The sequence below is a fragment of the Pristis pectinata genome, chromosome 40, assembly GCF_009764475.1.
Source record: "Pristis pectinata isolate sPriPec2 chromosome 40, sPriPec2.1.pri, whole genome shotgun sequence".
NCBI classification, from domain to species: domain Eukaryota; kingdom Metazoa; phylum Chordata; class Chondrichthyes; order Rhinopristiformes; family Pristidae; genus Pristis; species Pristis pectinata.
Window position 1 is genome coordinate 3,377,319 of NC_067443.1, and position 25,288 is coordinate 3,402,606.

At 53.2% G+C, this 25,288-nt stretch overlaps 2 protein-coding genes across 10 annotated transcripts in view; one reads left to right on the top strand and one right to left on the bottom strand.

Moving 5' to 3' along the window:
• The window catches only part of LOC127587505 (zinc finger and BTB domain-containing protein 7B-like), a 444,483-nt gene that overhangs the window by 179,059 nt on the left and 240,136 nt on the right, over positions 1-25,288 (top strand). For 4 of the 9 annotated variants that reach the window (XM_052045883.1, XM_052045884.1, XM_052045889.1 and 1 more), the window contains 2 exons: positions 2,079-6,386; positions 6,449-15,612. In XM_052045883.1, coding sequence (XP_051901843.1) covers positions 2,079-2,553 — 475 coding nt within the window. In that variant the 3' untranslated portion in view covers positions 2,554-6,386; positions 6,449-15,612. Of the gene's footprint in view, positions 1-2,078; positions 6,387-6,448; positions 15,613-21,919; positions 21,934-25,288 lie in introns of those variants that run through there. The other 5 variants (XM_052045888.1, XM_052045887.1, XM_052045886.1 and 2 more) reach the window with 3 other exon arrangements.
• LOC127587399 (DC-STAMP domain-containing protein 2-like) overlaps positions 8,590-25,288 on the bottom strand; it is a 38,649-nt gene continuing 21,950 nt past the window's right edge. The window contains exons 14-19 of the mRNA XM_052045697.1: positions 23,952-24,221; positions 19,807-20,100; positions 16,975-17,157; positions 14,755-14,943; positions 11,135-11,342; positions 8,590-8,739 (exon numbers count right to left, since the gene is read on the bottom strand). Of these exons, the coding sequence (XP_051901657.1) occupies positions 8,590-8,739; positions 11,135-11,342; positions 14,755-14,943; positions 16,975-17,157; positions 19,807-20,100; positions 23,952-24,221 (1,294 nt within the window). The remainder of the gene's footprint in view (positions 8,740-11,134; positions 11,343-14,754; positions 14,944-16,974; positions 17,158-19,806; positions 20,101-23,951; positions 24,222-25,288) is intronic.

The window sequence follows — 25,288 nt, forward strand, 5'->3', positions numbered from 1 at the left end:
ATGTTTAGGTCGGGGGACTGTGAGGGCCATGGCAAAACCTTCAGCTTGTGCCTCTCGAGGTAGTCCATTGTGGATTTTGAGGTGTGTTTCGGATCGTTATCCTGTTGTAGAAGCCATCCTCTTTTCATCTTCAGCTATTTTACAGACGGTGTGATGTTTGCTTCCAGAATTTGCTGGTATTTAATTGAATTCATTCTTCCCTCTACCAGTGAAATGTTCCCCGTGCCACTGGCTGCAACACAAGCCCAAAGCATGATCGATCCACATCCATGCTTAACAGTTGGGGAGGTGTTCTTTTCATGAAATTCTGCACCCTTTTTTCTCCAAACATACCTTTGCTTATTGCGGCCAAAAAGTTCTATTTTAACCTCGTGTCCACATGACTTGTTTCCAAAATGCATCAGGCGTGTTTAGATGTTCCTTTGCAAACTTATGACGCTGAATTTTGTGGTGAGCACGCAGGAAAGGCTTTCTTCTGATGACTCTTCCATGAAGGTCATATTTGTGCAGGTGTTGCTGCACAGTAGAACAGTGCACCACTACTCCAGAGTCTGCTAAATCTTCCTGAAGGTCCTTCGCAGTCAAACAGGGGTTTTGATTTGCCTTCCTAGCAATCTTACGAGCAGTTCTCTCGGAAAGTTTTCTTTGTCTTCCAGACCTCAACTTGACCTCCACCGTTCTTGTTAACTGCCATTTCTTAGTTACATTACGAACTGAGGAAACGGCTACCTGAAAACGCTTTGCTATCTTCTTATAGCCTTCTCCTGCTTTGTGGGCATCATTTATTATAATTTTCAGAGTGCTAGGCAGCTGCTTAGAGGAGCCCTTGGCTGCTGATTGTTGGGACAAGATTTGAGGAGTCAGGGTATTTATAAAGGTTTGAAATTTGCATCATCTGGCCTTTCCTAACGATGACTGTGAACAAGCCATAGCCCCAACAAGCTAATGAAGGTCTGAGACCTTGGTAAAAGTTATCTGAGAGCTCAAATCTCTTGGGGTGCCCAAACTTTTGCATGGTGTTCCTTTCCTTATTTTCACTCTAAATTGTACAGAACAAAAATAATACACTAATCTTGCTTAAAATGTTGAAAAGAATGTTTCATCTTTAACTTTATGACTTTTGGAGGTCAGTTCATCTTCTACTCACTTAACTATTCACAGTAACAGAAATTTTGACCGGGGTACCCAAACTTTTGCATGCCACTGTACATCAAAACACACAGTGAAATGCATCTCATTGCGTAGAGTTTTCTGGGGGCAGCCCGCAAGTGTCGCCACGCTTCTGACGCCAACATAGCACACCCACAACTTCCTAACCCGTACGTCTTTTGGAATGCGGGACGAAACCCACGCAGACACGGGGAGAACGTACAAACTCCTTACAGACAGCAGCTGGAATTGAACCCGGGTCGCTGGTGCTGTAAAGCGTTACACTGACCACTACACTACACTAGCTAGAGGGCGCAGGTTTAATGTGAGGGGGAAAGGTGCCGGGGGCAGTGAAGGGGAAAATGTGGGGAGAATAAAATGGGATCGGTATAAATGGGTGGGTGGTGGTCAGCATGGACTCAATGGGCTGAAGGTCCTGTTTCCGTGCTGCATCTCTCTGTGCGACGGGGAGCAGGGTTGAGGGAGGGGTTGATTCTGAGAGGGGGGTTAGGGGGAGGGCCAGGGTTGGGGGGAGGTTTGTCATGCTCTTCCTGCTCTGACCCCTCTTCCTCCCTCTCTCCCCCACTCCTTCCCTCCCTCCCTCACTACCCTACCCTCCTTACCCCTCCCTGCCCCATCCCACCTTCACCCCTCCCCTCCTCCCCCTCCCCTCTTCCCACCTCCTCCCCACCCCACTCCATTCCCTGCTCCCCTCCCCCTCCCCTCCCCTCAACCCTGCCCCTTCCCCTCCCCTGCCCTCCCCCCTCCCCACCCCCTCTTTGCCCCTCCCCTTCTTCCCTCCTTTTCTTCCCCCCTCCCCCTCCCTCCTACCCCTCTCCCCTCCCTCCCCATCTCCCATCTCTTCGTCTCTTCCTCTCCCCACCCCCCCCTCCCCATCCCCTTCCTCCCCCCCCCCCCTCGCCCCACAGGAACGACAAGCTGAAGATCCACATGAGGAAGCACACGGGGGAGCGGCCCTACAGCTGCAACTGCTGTGATGCCCGCTTCCTGCACAGCTACGACCTGAAGAACCACGCGCGGCTGCACACCGGCGACCGGCCCTTTGAGTGCAGCCAGTGCCGCAAGGCCTTCGTCCGCCTCGACCACCTGCAGCGGCACCTCAAGGGCCAGAACTGCCTGGAGGTGCGCACCCGGAGGCGCAAGGGGGCCGCCGAGGAGGAGACCGAGGAGAGCCCCGCGCTCAATGGCGGCTTCCCGGACGAGTACGCCATCAGGAGGCCGCTGCAGGGGCTGGACGGCGGCTTCCCGGACGAGTACGAGGTCGGCAGGGAGACCCTGCTGATGGACAGGAGCTTTGACCCCGACAGTCTCCCCGAATGGGGTCACATGAGCACCACATGGGATCAGGAGCCAGTGGATGGAGTGGCAGTGGATTCTTCATAATCTTACAGATCAAAAGATATATTTTTATAAGCAGGTTGCAAGGATGCAAGGTTGCAAGATGCAAAAATACAGGATGCAAGGTTGCAGGATGCAAGGTTGTAAGATGCAAAAATGCAAAATGCAAAAATGCAGAATGCAAGGTTGCAGAATGCAAGCTGCTCGCTGCACCAAACACCTCTCCAAAAAAATTAAAAGCCCAAGGGCTGTAGCAGGCAGGATTTTCCAATGCTTTTAGTCACAGGCACCCACCCCACTGGTTCAACCGGCGGCCATAGGGATATAAACCACCCCCCTCCCAACTTCCCCCTCTTGTCTTGATCTAGTGCGTAGAGTTAAGTAAAGCTGGAGGAATCAGGCAGCATCTATTAGCGGGAAATGGACAGTCGACGTCTCATTGGGGGCGCATCCAGGGACATGTCCACGGATGCTGCCTGACCCGCCGAGTTCCCCCAGCGTTTTGTGTCTCGCTCCCCCAAGATTTCCAGCACCTGCCATCTCCGTAACGCAGGGGCTACCGAGGGAGCAAGGTTGCTCATTGCCGCCACAGTTCAAATCGCCGGATGATCTGCTGTTCCTTTTCCTCGCACTCCCAAGGATCAAGTGCACCCTGCCCTCTGCAATAGATTGCAAAGCAAATTTAGTAATGATGTAATTAATCATTGATATAGCACATATGAATCCATGAGTATGTCACCCTACCAAATGGTGACTAAAGTAGACATAGGTTTGAAGGATTAATATATATCTAAATTATATATATAAATATATTAAAAATATAAATTTTGCAGCCCTGTGCATGTGTGTGTGTGCGTGCGCGCAAGTGTGCATGTCAGCACACATTAACACCAACCTATTTAAATTCTGATCAGGAATGGAATCTTTTATTCAAAGTCAGAGGTGTCGGACTCTTGTATATATGTACCATTTTAAGTTTGTCTGTTTGTTTGTTGTGCCCTGCTGCCTCTTTTTAATCACCTGCTCTCTCTCCATTCCCTCCCCTCGCACCCCCCCACCTCCCACCCCCCACCCACCCCTCTCCCGAGGCCAGCGGCCTTGACCCATGAGCACTTTCCTGTCTTCTAAATCGAAGCTGGTCACACACAGGTGGACCCCTCCCGAACGTTGCTCCCCTTGCAGCCAGACGGACTGTTTACCGACCACTGTGATGCCGGCTTAAAACTGAGACTGTCGATCGCTTCTAAAGGAGGATCCCCGCTCGACAAAGAACTGTCACCTTGCACTTTGGCACTGACCAGTAGGCCAATAGAATTGGGACAGTGCAATATTAATCACAGCACAGAGAAAGGCTGCTTGGTGGTTGAAAAAGCCCTCCAAAGTCAGTCCCTTCTCCCTCCATCCTTAAGATCAGTCATAAAGTTATTCCTTGCTTTTGTTTCTTCTTCCAACCCTGCCAACCTGGGTTCCTCTAACGGAGACCGAACGCTGGAAACGCTCAGCAGCCCGTGCGGAGAGAGCACCAGAGCCAACGCTTCAGGTCGGAGACCTCGGCTCTTCCCTCCCAAATCCCCGTCCCCTGGGGTGAACTGAGCGATTCTGTCTTGGTGACTTGTACTGCCCCACACACAGACGGTAAAGAAAACATGGCCTGGAAGAACAGGGTCGACGTGTTGGGATCGAGACCCTGCACCAGTCCCTTTCGTGTCCTCCCTGGATCTGACGACCTGGAGCCATAGTTCTGTTTCTCTCTCTCCACGGATACTCCCTGATCCCTGTAATGAAACAGTTTCTCCAACTTTGTTTTGCAATTCGAACGCCCTGTTAATTTCCCTTTAACCTCCGCCGCATTAAGGAAAGCAAGACCAAAAGCTCTCCGAAACAAGGGCTTAAGTATCCTTCCTCAAGAGCGAGGTGCCCGATGAATCTCCTCTGACTGGACGCCCATCTCACCTCTGGCGAGAAGACACGGCCCTGAAAGGCTCGGATGACGAGGCTTGACAGCTGGATCCTCCGCGTTGCGTTTTACTGACCTCAGCGGTGAGTTGAAACGTAAGCAAGTTGCAAACATTTGTAGAGTCCACATTGCACACTGGCTTGATTTAATGAAGGGGCTACTTGACTTTTAACAGTCCACTCCACAGCTCAACTCTGAACCCTCCCCCCACCCCACCCCCATCCCGGGGTGGTCCTGATTTGGGCAGGCGAAAAGTCCACCCTCCCGGTCACTCAGCTGACCCATGACCTCATTTCCCTGAACGGTCTCAGATCCATCCATCTCGGCCTCCAGTGTCATCTGATTGGGAGCCACCGCCACAGAAATCCGGGCGCTCACAGAGTGACAGACTGGACTGAAACAAGCCCTTCATCGCACACAGAGTCATCTTCCCATCTGATCCATTCTGTGGGAATGACTTGCACATCCTCCCCTTCTCTCTGGGGAAAGTTTCCCTGAATACCCCATTGGACTTATTAGAGATCATTTTATATATGATGTATGAAATCTATTTCTATCGTATATTTATATAAATAGATGAAATATTTAAAATTTGTAATTGCACACATCCGTCCATTTCTCTGTAATACTCAGCTGCGGCACCTTCCCATAGTTAGAGGGTCTGAGTAGACCTGATATCAATCACTCGTCCCAGCCACACACTCCTCTGGGTCACCTCCTGGCCATGACTTCACTTCCATCTGCCTGTGTTTACCCAGAGTCTCCACTGATGCTGCTTATTGGCAGCCATTTGCCTTGAAGATCTATAGATGCATAAGAGTCAAAATCAACAGGGTCCCTTGTTCCATCAGTTTGTCTCAGAGCTTCTCTGCTGATTTTACACATCATGACACGGGTTTAGTTTCAGTCACCTGGAGTCACTGCTGTCCTGGCTCGAAGGCGCAAAGGCTTTTGCTTCATGGGCTCGGATCCCCAAGTACTTGATTCCCCAGCCTCCCTCGCCATCTTCCCCTGGTGAGAGTATTCAGAGAGAGCTTTGTCCCACCACACACTCCTAGGTTAGATACAGAATAAAGAGCCTCCTCCGCAATTTTCCATCACATATTCCCAGGTCAGGGGCAGTGAAGAGGGAAATTCACTCTGTGTCTGGCCCCGGGAGTGTGCGATGGGACGGTGCGGAGGGAGCTTCACCCTGTGTCTGACCCCGGGAGTGTGTGATGGGATGGCGTAGAGGGAGCTTCACCCTGTGTCTGACCCCGGGAGTGTGTGATGGGACGGTATAGAGGGAGCTTCACTCCGTGTCTGACCCCGGGAGTGTGTGATGGGACAGTGTAGAGGAGGCTTCACTGTGTCTGACCCCGGGAGTGTGTGATGGGACGGTGTAGAGGGGGCTTCACTGTGTCTGACCCCGGGAGTGTGTGATGGGACGGTGTAGAGGAGGCTTCACTGTGTCTGACCCCGGGAGTGTGTGATAGGATGGTGTAGAGGGGGCTTCACTGTGTCTGACCCATGCTACTAGTTGTATGTAACCACGTCACGTAGTTCAGAGAAGGAACGAATGGCTTTTTTCTGGCTATTTGCTTGTTATTTCTACTTTTGAGCTGGGATCTCAAATATCCTCATAAATAATTATTTGGTGCTTTGCTGGACAGAATTGTATTTTTTTTAAAAGATAAACAATCTCCTTTAGCTTTTCATTGATTCCAAAGATTGTTACTTGAACTTTGACCAAATGAATTGAAGGCTCGTTGTACTTATGGCTTCAAGCACAGGAGGGAAATGGGAGGGGTGTAGAAGAGTCAAAATAACTCAGTGAGATGATGGTGAGACACACAGTGCAGTGAGAGGTTTATGTTTGGAAACTGAGACCATGTTGCCCAAGGAACTGCAGCACTGTGTGTGAGTGTGTGTGTGTGTGTGTGTGTGTGTGTGTGTGTGTGTGTGTGTGTGTGTGTGTGTGTGTGTGTGTGTGTGTGTGTGGAGTTTGCACGCTCTCCCTGTGACCCCATGGGTTTCCCCCGGGTGCTCCAGTTCCCTCCCACGTCCCAACGACGTACGGGGTCAGTGGGTTAATTGGCCGCTGCAAATCGTCGCCCTGGTGTGTGGGTGAGGGGTAGAATCTGGGGGGGTGTTGATGGAAATGTAAGAGAGAGGTTGCAAGAAAATATGAGGCAAAGGGATTGCTCAGATTCATCATGGACTCGATAGGCTGAATAGCCTCCTGTATTGTGAGGAACTATGAAATATGAGCAGCCTATCAAGGGAGGTCCTTGGCTTTGCACATCATGCATTTGATAAAAGAGTTCTTATTTTTACTGCTTAGGCTTGTGATATGTTCTGGTCAGAATAATTATTTAAAAATGAAGTGATCAGAGGTGAGAAATTCAGGAGGTTGTGTTGTGAGGGAGCTTTACTGTGTCTAGTCCATGCAGTCCCTGCTGTGAGTGTGTGATGGGACGGTGTGGAGGGAGCTTCACTCTGTGTCTGACCCCGGGAGTGTGTGATGGGACGGTGTAGTGGGAGCTTCACTCTGTATCTGACCCCGTGAGTGTGTGATGGGACGGTGTAGTGGGAGCTTCACCCTGTGTCTGACCCCGGGAGTGTGTGACGGGACGGTGCGGAGGGAGCTTCACTCTGTGTCTGACCCCGGGAGTGTGTGACGGGACGGTGCAGAGGGAGCTTCATTCTGTATCTGACCCCGGGAGTGTGAGATGGGACGGTGTGGAGGGAGCTTCACTCTGCATCTGACCCCGGGAGTGTGTGATGGGACGGTGCGGAGGGAGCTTCACCCTGTGTCTGACCCCGTGAGTGTGTGATGGGACGGTGCGGAGGGAGCTTCACCCTGTGTCTGACCCCGGGAGTGTGAGATGGGACGGTGTGGAGGGAGCTTCACTCTGCATCTGACCCCGGGAGTGTGTGATGGGACGGTGTGGAGGGAGCTTCACCCTGTGTCTGACCCCGTGAGTGTGTGACGGGACAGTGTGGAGGGAACTTCACCCTGTGTCTGATCCGTGCTGTTCTTGCTGCAGAGGTATCCATTGTGACTGAAGTGAACACCAATATACCTCTCTCTCTCGCTCTCTCACTCTCTCTCTCTCTCTCTCTCTCGCTCTCTCTCACACTCTCTCTCTCTCCCTCCCCCTCCTCCTCCCCACCCTCCCTGTCCCTCTCCCTCTCTCTGATGTCAATGAAACCTGAAGGAAAGTAGCTGCAGTCATACCCAGAATGTAATTCCTTCATTTCCTGCTGTTGAGGGCATGAGAGACAGAAGGAACACAGAGCCTGGTTTCCTTCAGTAACGTTTTAGCCAGCGCGGCACTAGACAGGCAGAGCTCTGAAAAAGTGACTCATGCGGGGTGGAATGATTAATAAAACTTCAGCAACTCTCTCAACCGCACCCTGTCCTTCAGATCCTTTCCGAGGCCCTAATTTGCAAATGTTTTTAAATCTTCCTGCCCGGTCAGGGCTGGCTGGTGTGGTGTCTCTGACGAGTGCCAGGCAGGTCAAGTTTCCGATGGCAGGGAAACCCCTCCCTCCCTCCCTCCCTCCCTCTCCCTTCTCAGGCAGGGTCGGTGCGGACTGGGCTGGCCACGGTGTGGCTCTCTCTTGTCCTTGATGACCACTGGTGTGGACAGGAAGGTCGACGCCAGCTTGTGCTGTAGTGGGGGAGGGGGGAGTTGACAGTGGTAAACTTAGTGGGGTCTCCCTCCCTCTGTGCTCTATATAGAACAGTACTGGACAGGCCATTCGGCCCACGATGTTGTGCCTATCATGATGCTAAATGTCCTCCTGTGTATCATCCACATCCTTCCATTCCCTTCACACTGTGTCTATCTAAAACTCCACCAACCTGCCTGCTTCCACACCACCCCGGTAACCCATTCCACACACCCACCACTCTCTGCGTAAAAAACGAAACTTGCCCCTCACATTGCCTTCAAACTCTCCCCCAACCTTAAAGGTACGTCCTCTGGTGTTTAACATTTCTACCCTGGGGAAAAGATTCTGACAGTCTACCTATGCCTCTCACAAACCTCTATCAGGTCTCCCCTCAGCCTCTGCCGCTCCAGAGAAAACAGCCCACTCTCTACCCTGTGTTTTTCTTTTCCCCCCGCCCCTCCCTCTCAGCTTCCCGTCTTATCCCACTCGTCTTCCTTGCCCCTTTTCCCTGTTTCACGCTCGCATCTTCGTGCAACTCTTGCCTTCTCTTCCCAGCGTCTCTCCTGGCAAGCAAACCCAAAACTCTTGGCGATGCTCAGCGGGTCAGGAAGCATCTGTGGATAGAGAAACAAAGCGGCAACGTCTTGGGTGCGAGACCCACCTCTACCCCTGTCTCTCCCTCTCCCTCTGCTCCTTGGCAGGTCACCGCCTGTTCCATCTCTTCCACCTCTCACCCACCCACCCTGATCCCACCAAAACTAATCCCTACGCGCCTCATTGGAGCTGTGTGAGCGGAGACGTTCTTCATTTGGCCAGCAGTGTTCTTCCCAGATTCCCAGGGCTCCGAAAAATTAGGAACTGGATACACGAGGTTCAGGGTCCAGTCTGCCAGAGTTCAGGGTCCAGTCTGCCAGAGTTCAGGGGTGGGAACGGTTTGGACCTCCTGAAGGCTTGTAATGTCTGTTGGAGTGCTGTGCCCTTCCACTGGGTGGCAGCACTTGACCCTTTATTGGAGACAAACTGAGTTTAAAACTTTTCCTGAGTTTAACATACTCCAGATTTGCACAGTTAAAGAGCCTTCAGATCTGCAGTAAAAACCTCCGATTATCCGGCACTCTGGAGCTGCCAGATGGCAGATCTTCCAGACTATTGGATGTTATTCCAATTAATACCCAAACAAACTTTAAATTCACCTTTTACAACAGATTGCACTTTAATAATTTTTCAATGAACCAGGTAAACTTAAAGAGGGAGAGGGAGAAGCAGAGCCCCGGTGAGTTTAAAGGGAACACAGGAAATACTACCAGGTGAGGCAGATCCTGAAAATAGGGGATTTCGGAATGTGTGGCTAGTGGATTATTTGAGTTTTACTATACTCCAGGAGGGCTGGTTGTTTAGGACCATGGATGCCTTGAGACTCAGAGGGGGAGATTTAATGAAGCCCCGTCCGTGTTAAGACACCGATTTCCCTGTTGATCTCCCCAGACGCACCGATGTTCTGACACCGGGCCAGGGGCAGGTCAGTGAGCTGGGTTCGGTCACCCCCCTCTCCCCTTCAACCCCCCTCCCCTTCACCCCCCATCTCCCCTTCACCCCTCCCCCCTTCACCCCTCCCCTTGACCCCCCTCCCACCACCTCCCTCCCCCCTCCAACCCCCACCTCCTTCACCCCCCTCCCCACCCCCCCTCCACCTTCCCCTCTGCTTCACCCCCCTTCCCATCCCCCTCCCCCTTCACCCCCCTCCACCACCCCTTCACCCCCTCTCCCATTCCCACCAACCATCACAGCTTCACTCTGCCAACCTCAGTCCAGGCCGACCTTTTCCCCAGGGTTGGGGAATCAAGAACTAGAGGGCGTAGGTTTAAGGGGAGAGATTTAATAGGAACCCGAGGGGCAACTTTTTCACCCCAGAGGGTGGTCCGTATATGGAATGAGCTGCCAGAGGAAGTGGGTGAGGCAGGTACATTACCAACATTTAAAAGGTACCTGGACAGGTACACGGATGGGAAAGGTTCAGAGGGATTATGAGCCAAACGCAGGCAAATGGGACCGGCTTCGATGGGAATCTTGGTCAGCATGGACCAGTTGGGCTGAAGGGCCTGTTCCCATGCTATGTGACTCTGACTGCTGCCGTTTCAAAGGCGCCATCTTTTCCCGTAGTGTTGGAGACAGCCCAGCCACTCTCTGTCCCCTTCCACCCAACCAGCCCCACTGCCTTGCCTGTAACCGGTCCCAGACAGGAGAACTGTGGAGCGGAGGTGGTTAAGGGGAGACACGATTGAGGTATATCAAATTACAAGGGGTATAGATAGGGTAGACTGCAGGAAACTTGTCCCCCATATCACAGACAGAGGATGTCGATTTGGGTTGAGGGGGAAGAGGGGAACCATAGAGAGGCCTTCCTCACCCAGAGAGCGGTGAGTACCTGGAACACGCTGCCTGAGAGAGAGAGGTGGAAGCAGAGTCACCGATAGCATTTAAGAAGTGTCTGGGCGGGCACTTGAATTGCCCAGGCTGTGGACCAAGTGCTGGGCGATGGGACTAATGAGGATAGGTGCCAACAGGTCAGTGTGGGCGTGATGGGCCGAATGGCCTGCTTCCATTTTGTACGGCTGTCTGACTTGAGGGTAAATCCCCCCCCTCCCCCAGCATTTATCTGGTCGTTATCACTGCAGTGGAGACAGGAGAGAGACTGCAGATGCTGGAACTCTGGAGCAACCCACAAAGGAAGGATCTGGAGGAGCTCAGCAGGTCAGGCAGCCTCCGTGGAGGGCAATCGACAATCAACGTCTCAGGTCGAGGCTGTCCATCGATGCTGCCTGACCCGCTGAGTGCCTCCAGCGTTTTGTGCGTTATCACTGTGCTCGTCTGTGGGAGCTTGCTGCGTACAAATTGGGTGCAACACAGCAGTTCAGAAGGAGGTCACTGGTGTGAATTGTGCGTTTGGAGTGGAAGTTTCCCCCTCTCCTTTATCCTTAAGCTCAGAACTCGCGCCAAGCGTCGTCTAACCGTGAATCCAGAGGCTCCAGTTCCCCATCGGCTGCCGTCAGGTTCCCCAGCAATTATTTCCGGGACGTGACGGGATTTAATGTGGACATCTTCTGTGGGCTTCCTCTTTAGGCTGTTGATCTTGCTCGCTGCATCTCCTGTGCTTTGTATATTTCTGTAGACCCGGCGTGGGGACATAGAACTGCAGAGATGTCCACATTTTGGTGATCTTTAGAAAAAATAATAATTTTTAGGGGGGAATGCAGACAAGACCAATATTGTTCTTGTACATCCCTGGTTGCCCTTGGCAAGGTGAGCCACCCTCTTGAACTGTGCGGTGTTGTTGGGGAGGGAGCTCCGGGCGTTAGACCCAGTGACAATATATTTCCAAGCTGGGAGGGTGGAGGGAAAGCTGCAGTGGGCGGCTTTCTCATAATCCCGAGGAACAGCAAGGAAGGCTTCAACGACCATTCAGGATTTAGGGAAATCAAAAAAAAACAAGACTGCAGATGCCGGAAATCCGAAATTAAAAAAAAGCAGAAAATGCTGGAAACACTCACCAGGTCTGGCAGCGCCTGAGGGGAGAGGAACACGGTTTCAGGCTCTGAAACATTACCTGTTTCTCTCTCCACAGACGCTGCCCGACCTTCTGAGTGTTTCCAGCATTTTCTGCTTTTATTCCAATATTTATGACCACCCCCCAACTAGTCTTCGCCTCTCCCCAGTTCATCTAGCAGCCAACCCCTCCTGCACCCTCCCTGCCCTGCTGCAGGGGAGTTGGGGGGGGGGGGAGAAGGAGCAAACCCCAGGGACTGGGCTCCCCTGGGGAGGTCGGACAGCCTCAGCCACAAGCGCACTGGGTTCCTGTTCGGTTCTGATTTCCTGCTTCTCCTCAGAAGCTAAATAATAGAAAAAAAAACACTTGCACTTTTTCCTCTGTACTGTAATCCAGTTGTCGGATTCGCATGTTTAGTTCTCAAATTACGGAGCCTGCAATAACTGGAGGGGTGTTCGCTCCACCCTGTCCCTGCCCCACCTTCCTCCCGCCTCTGTCCTCCTCCAGGTCCTCTCCAGACCTGCTCGTCCCTGGTCCCCAACCGCTCCACCGAGCTGGAGCTCTGGAACTCCCTTCCCGATCCTCCGCGCCCACATTGCCTCCTTCCACACTTCCCTCCGGGCTAGTCTGCGTCTCTCCACCACCGGCAGGGCTTTGTGTTTCTGCTGCTCTCCCTCCAGCAGCCGTCTCCGATCGTCACACTCCCTAACAGCCCCCCCCACCCCACCCCCCGACTCCATTTGTATTTTCTCTGCCTGCCTCCATCTCTCACTCACATAGAAACATAGAAAACCTACAGCACAATTCAGGCGCTTCGGTCCACAAAGCTGTGCCGAACATGTCCCTACCTTAGAAATTACTAGGCTTACCCACAGCCCTCTATTTTTCTCAGCTCCATGTACCTATCCAACAGTCTCTTAAAAGACCCTATCGTATCCGCCTCCACCACCGTTGCCGGCAGCCCATTCCACACACTCACCACTCTCTGAGTAAAAAAACATACCCCTGACATCTCCTCTGTATCTACTCCCCAGCACCTTAAACCCGCGTCCTCTTGTGGCCACCATTTCAGCCCTGGGGAAAAGCCTCTGACTATCCACACGATCAATGCCTCTCAATATCTTATACACCTGCCACTGTCTCCCAACTCCACCCCTCCTCGCCCCTCATCTCACACCCCCCTCCTCGCGCCTCATCTCACACCCCCCTCCTCGCCCCTCATCTCACACCCCCCTCCTCAGTCCACCAGTCACCTCTCCCTTCCCCACCCTCAGTCCCGATGCAGGGCTTTGACCCGAAGCATCGACAGTTCCTTCCCCTCCCCACGGAATCTGCTCGACCCGCTGAGTTCCTCCGGCAGATTATCGCTCTCCAGACCACTCATGAGCCTAGTGCAGGTCCTGTCAAACAACTTGGAACATGGTCCTGCGGTAACAGTGCCATCTAAATGATCTGTTGCAATAAGTTATAATCAGCAGCCCTCGTAATTTAGGAGTGCTGTTGATTATCTTATGGAAAAATTACCCCAATCGCGTCAATTTACAGCTGTTGCCCCAAGATCCCTCAGCACTGAGATACTGACATCACTGCGTTCTTCCTGGACTGCACTCAGTCTGGTTCCTGACTGGCCTTCTGAGCTTCTGTGTGGTTGCTTTAACCAGTGTACCACCTCCGATGCTGCTCTAACTACGCCAACAACTGTACAGCACTTTTAATTTTGTAAAAGCGGTCTGCGGGTACTTCAGGAGAGGCTGAACGTTGCTTCAAATGGATGGGATCTTGGTGGAGGTGGGATCTCCTGTGACACTGGGGGCCTCTATCCTGACTTCCGGCTGTGTGTGTGTGTGTGTGTGTGTGTGTGTGTGTGTGTGTGTGTGTGTGTGTGGAGTTTGCACGTTCTCCCCGTGACCCTGAGGGTTTCCCCTGGGTGCTCCAGTTCTCTCCCACACCCCAACGACGTGCGGAGTCGGTGGGTTAATTGGCCGCTGTGAATGGCCCCCCCCCCCTCAGCGCGTGGGTGAGGGGTAGAATGAGTTAGTGGAATGTAGAGAATAGAATGGGGTCCGTGCAGATGGATGGTTGACGGTTGGCAGGAAGTTGATGGGCCGAATGGCCTGTCTCTGCGCTGTATGACTCTGTGCTTATCCCTCATCCACTAATGGGACGGTGGCACGGTGCTGTGCGTGGGATCTTGCAGTGCTCAGCTTGCGCGCTACGTTACAATGGGTTGACTTAGGGGCGTTGTTGGTTTACAGCCCATTCCAGGGCAAATCCCCAAAGGGTTCCAGGAGGCGCTTGCAGCACAGGGCAGGTCTTTCCTCCGGTGGCCAACGGGAGGAGAGTGGGATTCCAGAGAGTTGGAGAAGGGATCCATTTCATTGGGGCCATCCAGGACGATTTGCATTCCCACCTGGAGCAAGTGCCTCAGTCACCATTCTCTGGTCTCTGCAGGTGATGCACACTGCCTTGTTGTCTCCCCCCCCCCCCCCCATCTTTGGTCCTGAAGCTGTTGGCCTTTCCCCGAGTCGCTCGCGAGCTGCTAGGAACCTTTTACAGCACCACAAACACTGTGTGTGTGTGTGTGTGTGTGTGTGTGTGTGTGTGTGTGTGTGTGTGTGTGTGTGTGTGTGTGTGTGTGTGAGAGAAGGGGGAGGCTTTCTAATTGTCCAAAGCTACAGGCTGGCTTGTAATTAAATGCCCTCTGTCTGCTGGGCACGAGCCTGGTGTCAAAACCATCCGACCGGTCTGGCTGAGACTGTGCTTACGTACGTCAGAGAGTTGGTGTCCTGCAATCATTTGTGGGCGTGGGAACAGATTACCTGGGTCACTGTCCCACTGTTGCCTGTAGGACTCGACATACGCCAGTTGGCAACAGCTTCAGGGCAGGAGTCTCCCTTTGTAAACCCATCTGATGCCCGTTACGTTGCAGGAGGAGTGGGGTGGAAGGGCAGTTACGTCAGTTTGGGAGCCCACACTCGGTCTTTGCTCCCTCCCTCCCTCCCTCAATGAGATTGGCCCGGGAGGTGTTTGGAGCAGCAACGAGGAGCAAGAGGGGACGCATTTCCCGGCCCCGTCCTCCAGGAACCGTTGGGTGCCGCGGACACAGCAACGAGGAAGCACATCCTCTGGATCACTTAGGATTCTTCGGAGAAACTTGCACTCCCCCTGTGTGTAGGTCGAAGCGGACTTTGCCCGACCGTCAGGGGACATCTTGGTTCCCCAGACCCGCCCCCTTCGGCTGTCGACACCAGTCCCGTCGAGGAACTGGGGATTCCTGGACCAAAATGGAGATGATTGTATGAAAAAAAAACACTGAAATCACTGGTTTGTCAAGGGGCAAGTTGGCTCCATTTGACCTCTAGACAATACAAGTTCGAGCTGAGGTGACTTATCCTCAATGCCAGTGGTACTTGGCTGTACGACTGTTGATTCTTGCACTAGTTCACCCCATTAGTTAATCAATTAGCACTTTAGACAAAATCGTGGGAAGCTTGTTTTATATTACGTGGGTTACAAAGGGTGTAGAAGATACCTTTCTTTCTCTCTCTTTTCCTTTCTTCCTTTCCTCTTTCTTCAAGAAATGATTCAATGCACACCTGAAATATTTTTATTGTTCATCTGGGGGGGGGTGTCACACACCTTGGGGCCCTGTAAAACTTGCATGGCAAAATCAGGGCAGTCCGGGTATATATCGAGACATTCCTTTGGGATTTTGTTCCCCCTTCCCCACCCCCTTTTGAGAAGATATTTAATTCCACTTTAGTTTTTAAAAGGAAACTCTTGTGTTTTTAAGAATGCACTTGTTTGTAACGCAAGAAGATTCATTATTTTGTTGGCTCTCCTAATGGCTGTAAATGTTTTAAGAGAATGTGCCTTAATACGGTGTTCTGTTCATTTTCTGATGGGAGCGGAAATAAATTGGATTTATTGATCTCGGGTTTTGATTTTCACAAGAGCCTCCTGATTATTTTCAGCACCGGTTGCCTGGTGAGTCTTTTGGCTGTCAGATCTCAGGGTAAAGACTTTCATTCTGTCTCTCCGGAGAGATAGAACCTAGAACAATACAGCACAGGAACAGGCCTTTCAGCCCACCATGTTGTGCTGGATTAATTAAGGTAATGACCCCTAATTAAACTAATCCCTTCTGCCTGCACATGGCCCCCATCCCTCCATTCCCTGCACATCCATGTGCTTATCTAAGTGCCTCTTGGATGCCCCTATCGTATCTGCCTCCACCCCCAACTCCTGGCAGCCCGTTCCAGGCACCCACTGCTCCTGTGTAACAAAACCTGCCCCGCACATCTCCTTTGAAGTTTCACCCCCTCACCTTAATAGATGCCCTCTAGTATTAGACATTTTGATCCTGGGTAAAAGAAACTGGCGCTCTACCCTATCTATGCCTCTCATAATATTATAAACCTCTATCAGGTCTCCCCTCGGCCTCCGCCGCTCCAGAGAAAACAACCCGAGTTGGTCCAACCTCTCCTTGTAGCTCACGCTCTCTAGTCCAGGCAGCATCCTGGTGAACCTCTTCTGCATCCTCTCCAAAGCCTCCACACCCTCCCTGTAATGGGGGCGACCAGAACTGAATGCGATACTCCGGGTGCAGCCTAACCAGAGTTTTATAAAGCTGCAACATAACTTCCTGACTCTTGAGCTCAGTGCCTCGACTAATAAAGGCAAGCATGCCAGACGCCTTCTTTACCGCCCTATCGACCTGTGTGGCCACTTTCAGGGAGAGAGATAGACACCTGGGCTGCTGAAAGCATTAAGATAAGGAACAGGGAGAGGAAGGGAGCATCCAACCCCTTGAAGCCAGCTCCGCCAGATCACGGCTACCTTAATACCACATCCCTAACCCTTTCCGCCTTGGATTCCCCAAATATCGACCTCCTGTTTCGAACACAATCAACGTTGCGGGCAGGGGTACCGTAAGTCGGAGGTGAACGTCAACGGTGTGCGGGAGAGGGTCACAGAAACAGCGGTGACATGGGGGTGGTGCAAGCAGGCCGCCCACCGACCTCACTGAGGGAGTCTGCTCAGCGCTCCCGGCTCTGCTTGGCTCCAGCCAGCCCGTGATTGTCACAGCTCGGGGAGGGGGGGGGGTTGGAGTGGACATGCCCCTTTCTCATCCGGCAGTCCCACACCGTCCCCGCCCGTCCCACTGATCTCCCAAACAGTTGCTCGTACATCCGCAAGTCGGGTGTTCGTAACCTGGGGAGGACCTCAAGGCTGCATGCTTAGCCCCCTGCTCTACCCCCTGCACACTCTATGACCGAGCACAGCTCCAACGCCATCTACAAACTTGCCGACGACACTGCTGTTGTCAGACGGATCGCAGGCGGGGAGGAGTCGGCGCACCCGAGCGAGGTTGGACACCCGGTCGAGCGGAGCCACAACAACAGCCTCTCGCTCCACGTCAGCCAAACTAAAGAACCGATCGTTGACTTCAGGACGGGGAAGGAGGGCGAACAGGTGCCAGTCTACTCTGGGGGGGAATCAGCGGTGGAGAGGGTCAGCAGCTTTAAATCCCTGGGCGTTAACATCTCAGACAACCTGTCCTGGGCTCAGCACACAGGTGCAATCACAAGGAAGGCGTGCCAGCATCTTTACTTTCTTAGGAGGTTAGGGAGGTTCAGCTTGTCACCGAACACGCTAACAAACTTCTACTGTTGAAAGTGTCCTGTCCGGTTGCACCAGGGTCTGGTACAGCAGTTTGAATGCGCAGGAACGTAAGAAGCTGCAGGGAGTAGTGCACTTTGCCCAATACATCACGGGCACATCCCTCCCCACCGTCGGGAGTATCTACAGGAGCCGGTGCCTCAAGAAGACAACGTCTGTCGTCAAAGATCCCCCCACCATCCGGGCCATCCCGTCTTCTCGCAGCTCCCATCGGGCAGGAGGTACAGAAGCCTGAAGTCCCCACACCACCAGGTTCAGGAACAGCTACTTCCCTTCAACCATTTGGTTCTTGAACCGACCGGCACAACCCTCAGTACAGCAACACTGGGACCACTTTGTGCTCTAATGGACGTTTTTTGGTTCTAATTGTGTTCTTTCCTGTATAGTTTTGTTTAATTTATGTTTTTCTTGTGAATGCTGCTTATCTGATGCTCTGTGCCTGTGATGCTGCAGCAAGTAAGTTCTTCATTGCACCCGTCCACACACGGACTGGTGCATGTGACAATAAACTCGGCATTGACTTTGACCTGTAGATAAAACTAGAGGACATCAATTTAGGGTAAGGGGGAAGAGATTTAGAGGGGATCTGGGGCGGTGAGTACTTGGAACACACTGCCTGAGAGAGAGGTGGAAACAGAGTCAGTGACGCCATCTAAACAACCAACTGAATCACCCAGGTATAAAGAGGCTGTGGGGCAAGTGCTGCAAGATGGGATTTATACAGGTGGATGCCCACTGGTTAGCATGGATGTGATGGGCCAAATGGCTTGATTCCCTAAGCCTAACCATCAAATACCTATCCTAATCCCATGTACCAGCACTTGGTATCTGCCTTAGTGATTCAAGTGCCCGTCCAGATACTTCATCAATGCTTCGAGTCTCTGCCTTAACCTCCCCCTCAGGCAGTACATTCCTGATTCCAACCCCCCCCCCCCCCAACCCCACTGCCGGGGAGAGAAAACCCCCTCAGATCCCCTCACCTTAAACCCACACCCTTTAGTTTTGGATTCCTCTGCTTTGGGGAACATTTCTTGCCATCCACCCTATCCATGCCCCTCATAATCCTGTCCCCCCTCAGCCCCCCTCCGCCCCAGGGAGAACAGACCCAGTCCCTCGGGTCTCTCCTTGTAACTGAGACAATCCGTCGCAGGCACCGTCCTGGGGAAACTCTTCTGCACCCTCTCCGGTGCAGTCACCTCCCTCCTGTAGTGGGTGACCAGAACTGCACGCAGTGCTCCAGCTGTGATCTGACTGATGGTTTATAAAGTTGTAACGTGACCTCCCTGCTCTCAAATTCTTTGCCCTGCCGAATAAAGGCCTTCTTCACCACCTTATCCACCTGTGCTCCAGGGACTCTCGGACGTACACTGAGGTCCTCCCTCGGTACTCCCCAGGCCCCCACCATTCAATTGTGCACGTCCTACCCTTATTGCTCCTCTTCAAGTGCATCACCTCTAACTTATCAGGATTAAACTCCATCTGCCATTGTCCTGCCCATCGTACCAACTGGTTGACACCATTCAAAAGCCTACAACCATCCTGCCCACATTCCACTACTTCCTGGATTGCCCGGGTAGGAGCAATGTTATTGACGGGCCGAATGGCTGAGACAGTTCTATGAAGTTTCCATGCTTCCAACCCCCAGGTTAAAACTACTGCTGGCCATCTTAAGAGGGCCTGAGTCATAGGGAGAGGTTGGGCAGGCTTGGACTTTACTCCTTGAAGCGTAGGTCTGAGGGGTGACCTTATAGAGGGGGATAAAACCATGAGGGGCATCGATAGGGTGAATGTGCGCGGTTTTTTCCCAGGATCAGGGAAATCAAGAACTGGAGGCCACAGGTTTAAGGTGAGAGGGGAGAGATTTAATAACCTGAGGGGCAACTTCTTCGCCCTGAGGGTGGTCCGTATGTGGAAGGAAGTGTTAGAGGCAGGTACAATAACATTTATAAGACAGAGACTGCAGAAGCTGGCGTCCGGAGCAACAAACCATCTGGCTGGAGGAACTCAGCGGGTCGAGCAGCGTCTGTGAGAGGAGAGGAATGATTGGTGCTCCGGGTCGGAAATCCTGCCCCAGGACACTCTGTAAGACACTTGGACAAGGGGACAAAGGATGGGGAAGGGTTTAGAGGGATACGGGCCAAACGCGGGCAAATGGGACCGGCATCTTGGACGAGTTGGACCAAAAGGCCTGTTTCCGTGCTGTCAACTCTGTAAGGCAACAAGGAGAATTCTAATCCAAAAAAAAATCTATTTATTTGGATTAACCTGGTCGGGACATAACCCCCATCGTTCATCTCCCATTGACTTTCTGTCTTTGTTTCCAGGTCAGGGGTTGGGGACTTGCTTCTCTTAATATTTTCCCCTTTTCTCCCTCCCTCAAACCCCCACTTCCCCCTCTCTCTCTGTTAGGGTCTCCCCCCCACCCCTCCCCGAACTGGGGGACTAGTGCAGGAACCTCCTCAGGATAGGTATCCTGGATTTCCAGTCAGCCTCCGTGTCGGTGGGCGTCCCGTCGGTGGGCAGGGTGGAGTAGGTGGTGGGGGTGCCCACCCTCACGTCGCTGAGCGTGCCAGCCTCGGTGCCGCTCTGCGATTCGCTCCGCTCCCGCTCCTCCTCCAGCCGCTCCAGGTCAGACACGGTGACCACGTCCCTGTTCCTCCGCTTCTCGATGAACTCGCTGGGGTTGTAGGTCTCACCCGAGCTCGTCTCCTCCGCCGTGGACCGGTCTTGGTAGCGGAAATCCAGCTTGCTTTCCGTGCAAGAGGGGCGGGGGTGTGGGGGGGGGGGAGGAAAAGTAACGTGGGCCATAACTAGATAAGATCTCTTTATTTGTCACATGTACATCGAAACATGGTAGTGTAGCGGTTATTGTAACACTATTACAGCGCCAGTGACCCGGGTTCAATTCCGGCTGCTGTCTGTAAGGAGTTTGTACGTTCTCCCTGTGTGTCTGCGTGGGTTTCCTCCGGGTGCTCCGGTTTCCTCCCACATTCCAAAGACGTACGGGTTAGGAAGTTGTGGGCGTGCTATGTTGGCGCCGGAAGCGTGGCAACACTTGTGGGCTGCCCCCAGAACACTCGACGCAAAAGATGCATTTCACTGTGTGTTTCGATGTACATGTGACTAATAAGGATATCTTACAGTGAAATGCATCTTTTGCGTAGTGTTCTGGGGGCAGCCTGTTATGTTTGTTCTTCATCAAGAGACAAACTTTGTGTGGGTTTAACATCTGAACATTTTTATTAACCAACACCAGACAGCTGGCTTTCCCTCTCTTTTTACAGCCACGTCCTGTTCCCCCATGTGACCCCTTGCCTTGCCTACTGGGAACTGTAGTTCTTTATTATAACTACATAATCACACATCTTCCCCCTTTAAAGAAAAACAAACACAATACTTTGTCCTTATAAACCTGCCAAGAACCCTTGTCCACTCAGCAGCTTTCAATCAGTCTCTGAGGTGGCTTAATGGTCCGTTTTGGTCTGGTCCTTGTTTCCACAGGTGTGTTCCTTTCATTTGCTGTTGGTGTGTTCCTGGGAACTCTGGTCCCCGTGTTCATGTTGGTTAATAAAATGTTCAGATGTTAAACCCACGCGAAGTTTGTCTCTTGATGAAGAGCAAACATAACAGCCCGCAAGTGTCGTCACGCTTCCAGCGCCAACATAGCACGCCCGCAACTTCCTAACCCGTACGTCTTTGGAATGTGGGAGGAAACCGGGGCACCCAGAGGAAACCCACGCAGACACGGGGAGAACGTACAAACTCCTTACAGACAGCAGCCGGAATTGAACCCAGGTCGCTGGCGTTGTAATAGTGTTTACGCTAACCATGCCTGCCCTTCCGTGTGTGGGGCAACTTTTTCACCCAGAGGGTGGTGCGTGCCTGAAATGGGCTGCCAGGGGGAGAGGTAGAGGTGGATGCAATTGCAATGCTTGAACGATATTTAGGTAGATGGATGGGAAAGGTTCAGAGGGATATGGGCCAAATGGGACTGGCTCAGGAAGGCACCTTGGTCAGCACGGATGCGTTGGGCTGAAGGGCCTGTTTCCATGCTGTGTAACTGTCTATGAAAAGGATAGAAGGAGTCCGAGTCTCTAATCTTGGGGTCGACACACCAGAACAGTCTGAGACTGCACTGCGCGCAGTTCTGGTCGCCCAGCTACAGGAAGGGTGGGATTAAGCTGGAGAGGGGGCAGGAAAGATTCACGGGGACGTTCCCGGGACCGGAGAGCTCGAGTTATAAGGAGGGCACAGGTTTAAGGTGAGAGGGGAGAGATTTAAAGGGGACCTGAGGGGCAACCTTTTCACCCAGAGGGTGGTCTGTACATGGAACAAGCTGCCAGAGGAAGTGGGTGAGGCAGGTACATTAACAACATTTAAAAGACACTTGGACAGGTACACGGATAGGAAAGGTTTAGAGGGATATGGGTCAAACGCGGGCAAATGGGAATCTTGGTCAGCATGGACCAGTTGGGCTGAAGGGCCTGTTTCTGTGCTGTCTGACTCTTTGGCTATGACTCTGGTGTTGCTGTCTGTGTGTGTGTGTGTGTGTGTGTGTGTGTGTGGAGTTTGCACGTTCTCCCCATGACCCCGTGGGTTCCCCCCCCCCCCCGAGTGTTCCGGTTCCCTCCCACGTCCCAACAAACATGCAGGGTCGGTGGGTCAATCGGCTGCTGTTACGAGGAGAGACCAGAGAGGCTGGGTCTGTCCTTCCTGGAACAGAGGGGGCTGAGGGGGGACCTGATAGAGGGGGACAGAATTATGAAGGGTGTAGAAAGGGTGGAGAGTGGGAAACATTTCCCGTTGGAGGAGGTGTCTAAGACCAGAGTGCTGAGGTAAGGGGTTTATAGAACACAGAACACTACAGCACATTACAGGCCCTTCGGCCCACAGTGTTGTGCTGACATTTTATCCTGCTCTAAGATTTATCTAACCCTTCCCTCCCACATAGCCCTCCATTTCTCTATCATTCATATGTCTACCTCAGAGTCTCTTATATGTCCTGAATGTATCTGCCCCCACAACCTCTGCCGGCAGTGCGTTCCACACACCCACCACTCTCTGTGTAAAAAACTTACTCCTGTTTAGAGGGGATCTGAGGAAGGAAGAATATTTTCCCCTGGGGGGGGAGGGTGGAATCTGGAATGCACTGCCTGGGGGGGGGGCGCGGGAGAAGTGGGATGGAGGGAGAGACTCTCACAACATTGAAGAAGGATCTGGACAAGTACTTGAATCACCAAGGCAGAAAAGGTACTGACAGGTGCTGGGGAGTGGGATTGGTGTCAATGGATAGTGGAGGGTGAGCAGGGACAGAGTGGGCCGAAGGGCCTGTTTCTTTGCAGGATGACTAATATTGTCGACCCTGGACCAGTGAGCTGGCAGCTTAGGGAAAGACAAGTAGAGGGGACTAGGAGGGAGTCCTGGGGATTTGGACCTGGTGATGGCGAAGGAACGGCTGATGTGTTTCTCGGTCGGGATGGCGGAGTGGGGAACCTGCGGGTGGTGGTGTCCCCCCTCGGCAGGGAGAGGTGGCAGGTCTGGGAGGTGCTGTCAGAGTAGCCCCGGGTGAGGGACCGCGGTGCGTTCTGTAGACGGTGCGGCCGCTGTGGTGGAGGGAGGGGCTGTTTCGGGAGGGGGGGGGTTGCTGATCGAGCGGGCTGCTTTGTCCCGGGTGGTGTCGAGCTTCCCGAGAGCTGTTGGAGCCTCCCTCACCCAGGGAAATGGGGAGCGTCCCGTCACGCTCCTGACCTGTGCCCTGTAGACGGGAGAAAGGTAATGTGGCGGATGTGGAGTGCATGGACTAACCCCACCCAGGGAAGTGGGGAGCGTCCCGTCACACTCCTGACCTGTAGACGGGGGGAGAGGTAATGTGGCGGATGTGGAGTGCATGGACTAACCCCACCCAGGGAAGTGGGGAGCGTCCCGTCACACTCCTGACCTGTAGACGGGGGGAGAGGTAATGTGGCGGATGTGGAGTGCATGGACTAACTCCACCCAGGGAAGTGGGGAGCGTCCCGTCACACTCCTGACCTGTAGACGGGGGGAGAGGTAATGTGGCGGATGTGGAGTGCATGGACTAACCCCACCCAGGGAAGTGGGGAGCGTCCCGTCACACTCCTGACCTGTAGACGGGGGGAGAGGTAATGTGGCGGATGTGGAGTGCATGGACTAACCCCACCCAGGGAAGTGGGGAGCGTCCCGTCACACTCCTGACCTGTAGACGGGGGAAAGACCTCGGGATGTCAGGAGGTGAGTCACTCCGTGCGGGATCCCCGGCCTCTGACCTGCTCCTGTAGCCACGGGATTCCTGTGGCTGGTCCAGTTGGGATTTAGGGTCAGTGGTGACCCCCAGGATGTTGACGGTGGGGGACAGGGCGACGGAGATGTGGAGGGGAGGTGGTAGACTCTCTCTCTCTCTCTCTCTCGCTGGAGGCAGTCACTGCCCGCATTAGCGTGCCTCGCTGCAAGTTTGGGAGCCACGTGTGAGGCAGAGTGGATGAAGGATGCAGGATCGGGGGAGCCTCCCTGACGAGCTAACTCATTCCCCAGCCACCCAGAGCAGGATTCGAGCTCACGGATCTAACCCTGACCTTGACCTACCTGCGCTGAGGCGCCCCAGTCTCAGGGACATTGGGCGGGGCCACACGTTTCCTCCGAGCTCCCTTGCCCTTCCGTGTCCTCCTGAACAGCTCCCTGAGGGCGCCGACCCTCTCCTGGGTGACGCCGTGCTGCTCGTACAGCGCCGCCCGGATCCGTCGCTTCAGCAGGGACCGCATCCTCTTCCGCTCCTGCTTCTCTTTGTCCGCCCGGGATCTCAGCGAGTCCATGGCACTGATCCACAGCTGGACTTTCCCGGAGTCGCTGGAATCTCTGCGGTGGGGCGGAGATTCAGATTCGGATTAGTCTATCGTCATAAACCCCAAGGTGCAGAGAAATTCCTCGCTGGTGTGTAGGGGGATACAGGGAGCGCCAAGCAGCAGACTGGTGCAGAGACCGCAGTGCGCACTGAGGTAGTGCGGAAAGAAATGCTAAAGTGACGATAACAGAAGAGTTAAGGGTTCGGGACCACCGGGAAGAGGGGGTGAGAGAGGCGACGGGTTCGGGAGTCTGACAGCAGCGGGGAAGAAGCTGTTCTCGAGTCTGGACGTCCCGGGGCTCTCAAACCCCTGTATCTTCTCCCAGGAGAGGGAAGGGAACGGCCAGGGTAGAATCCTCAATGAGACCGTCCTGATGCAACGCACGGTGCAGACGGACTGGACGGAGGGAGGTGACGGGCCGGGCAGGGTTTACCGCTCTCCGCGGGTCCCGACGCTCCAGAGCGGAGCAGTTGCCTGGGATGCAAACCCGTCAGGATACTTTCTGTAGCGGGTCTGTAGGAGATCGAGAGAATCCTCGTGGACGAGCCCGATCTTCTCAGACGCCTAAGAAAGTACAGACGCTGATCCCCACGTCAGTGTGGAGGGACCGGGGGAGGTTGCTGGTGACGGGGATGCCTGGGGACTTGAAGCCGTCGACCGTCTCTACATCTCAACCCTTCCCAGTGAGGCGTTGATCCGGCCAACTTAGGAGAGGTTGGACAAACTAGGGTTGTTTTCTCTGGAGCGGTGGAGGCTGAGGGGAGACCTGATAGAGGTTTATAGAATTATGAGGAGCATCGATAGAGTGGACAGTCGAAATCTCTCCCCCAGTGTTGAAATGTCAAATACTAGAGGGCATGGCTTTAAGGCGGGAGGGGGCAAAGTTTAAAGGAGATGTCCAGGGCAGGTTTTGTTGCAGGGAGAGTGGTGGGTGCCTGGAATATACTTGCAGGGAAGCAGTGTCTGAGAGGTACATGAACAGGCGGGGAATGGAGGGACACAGACTGTGTGCAGGGAGATAGGATTCGATTAAATTGGCACTGGAGGGCCTGTTCTAAATTGAAGTCCCGCAAACAGCTG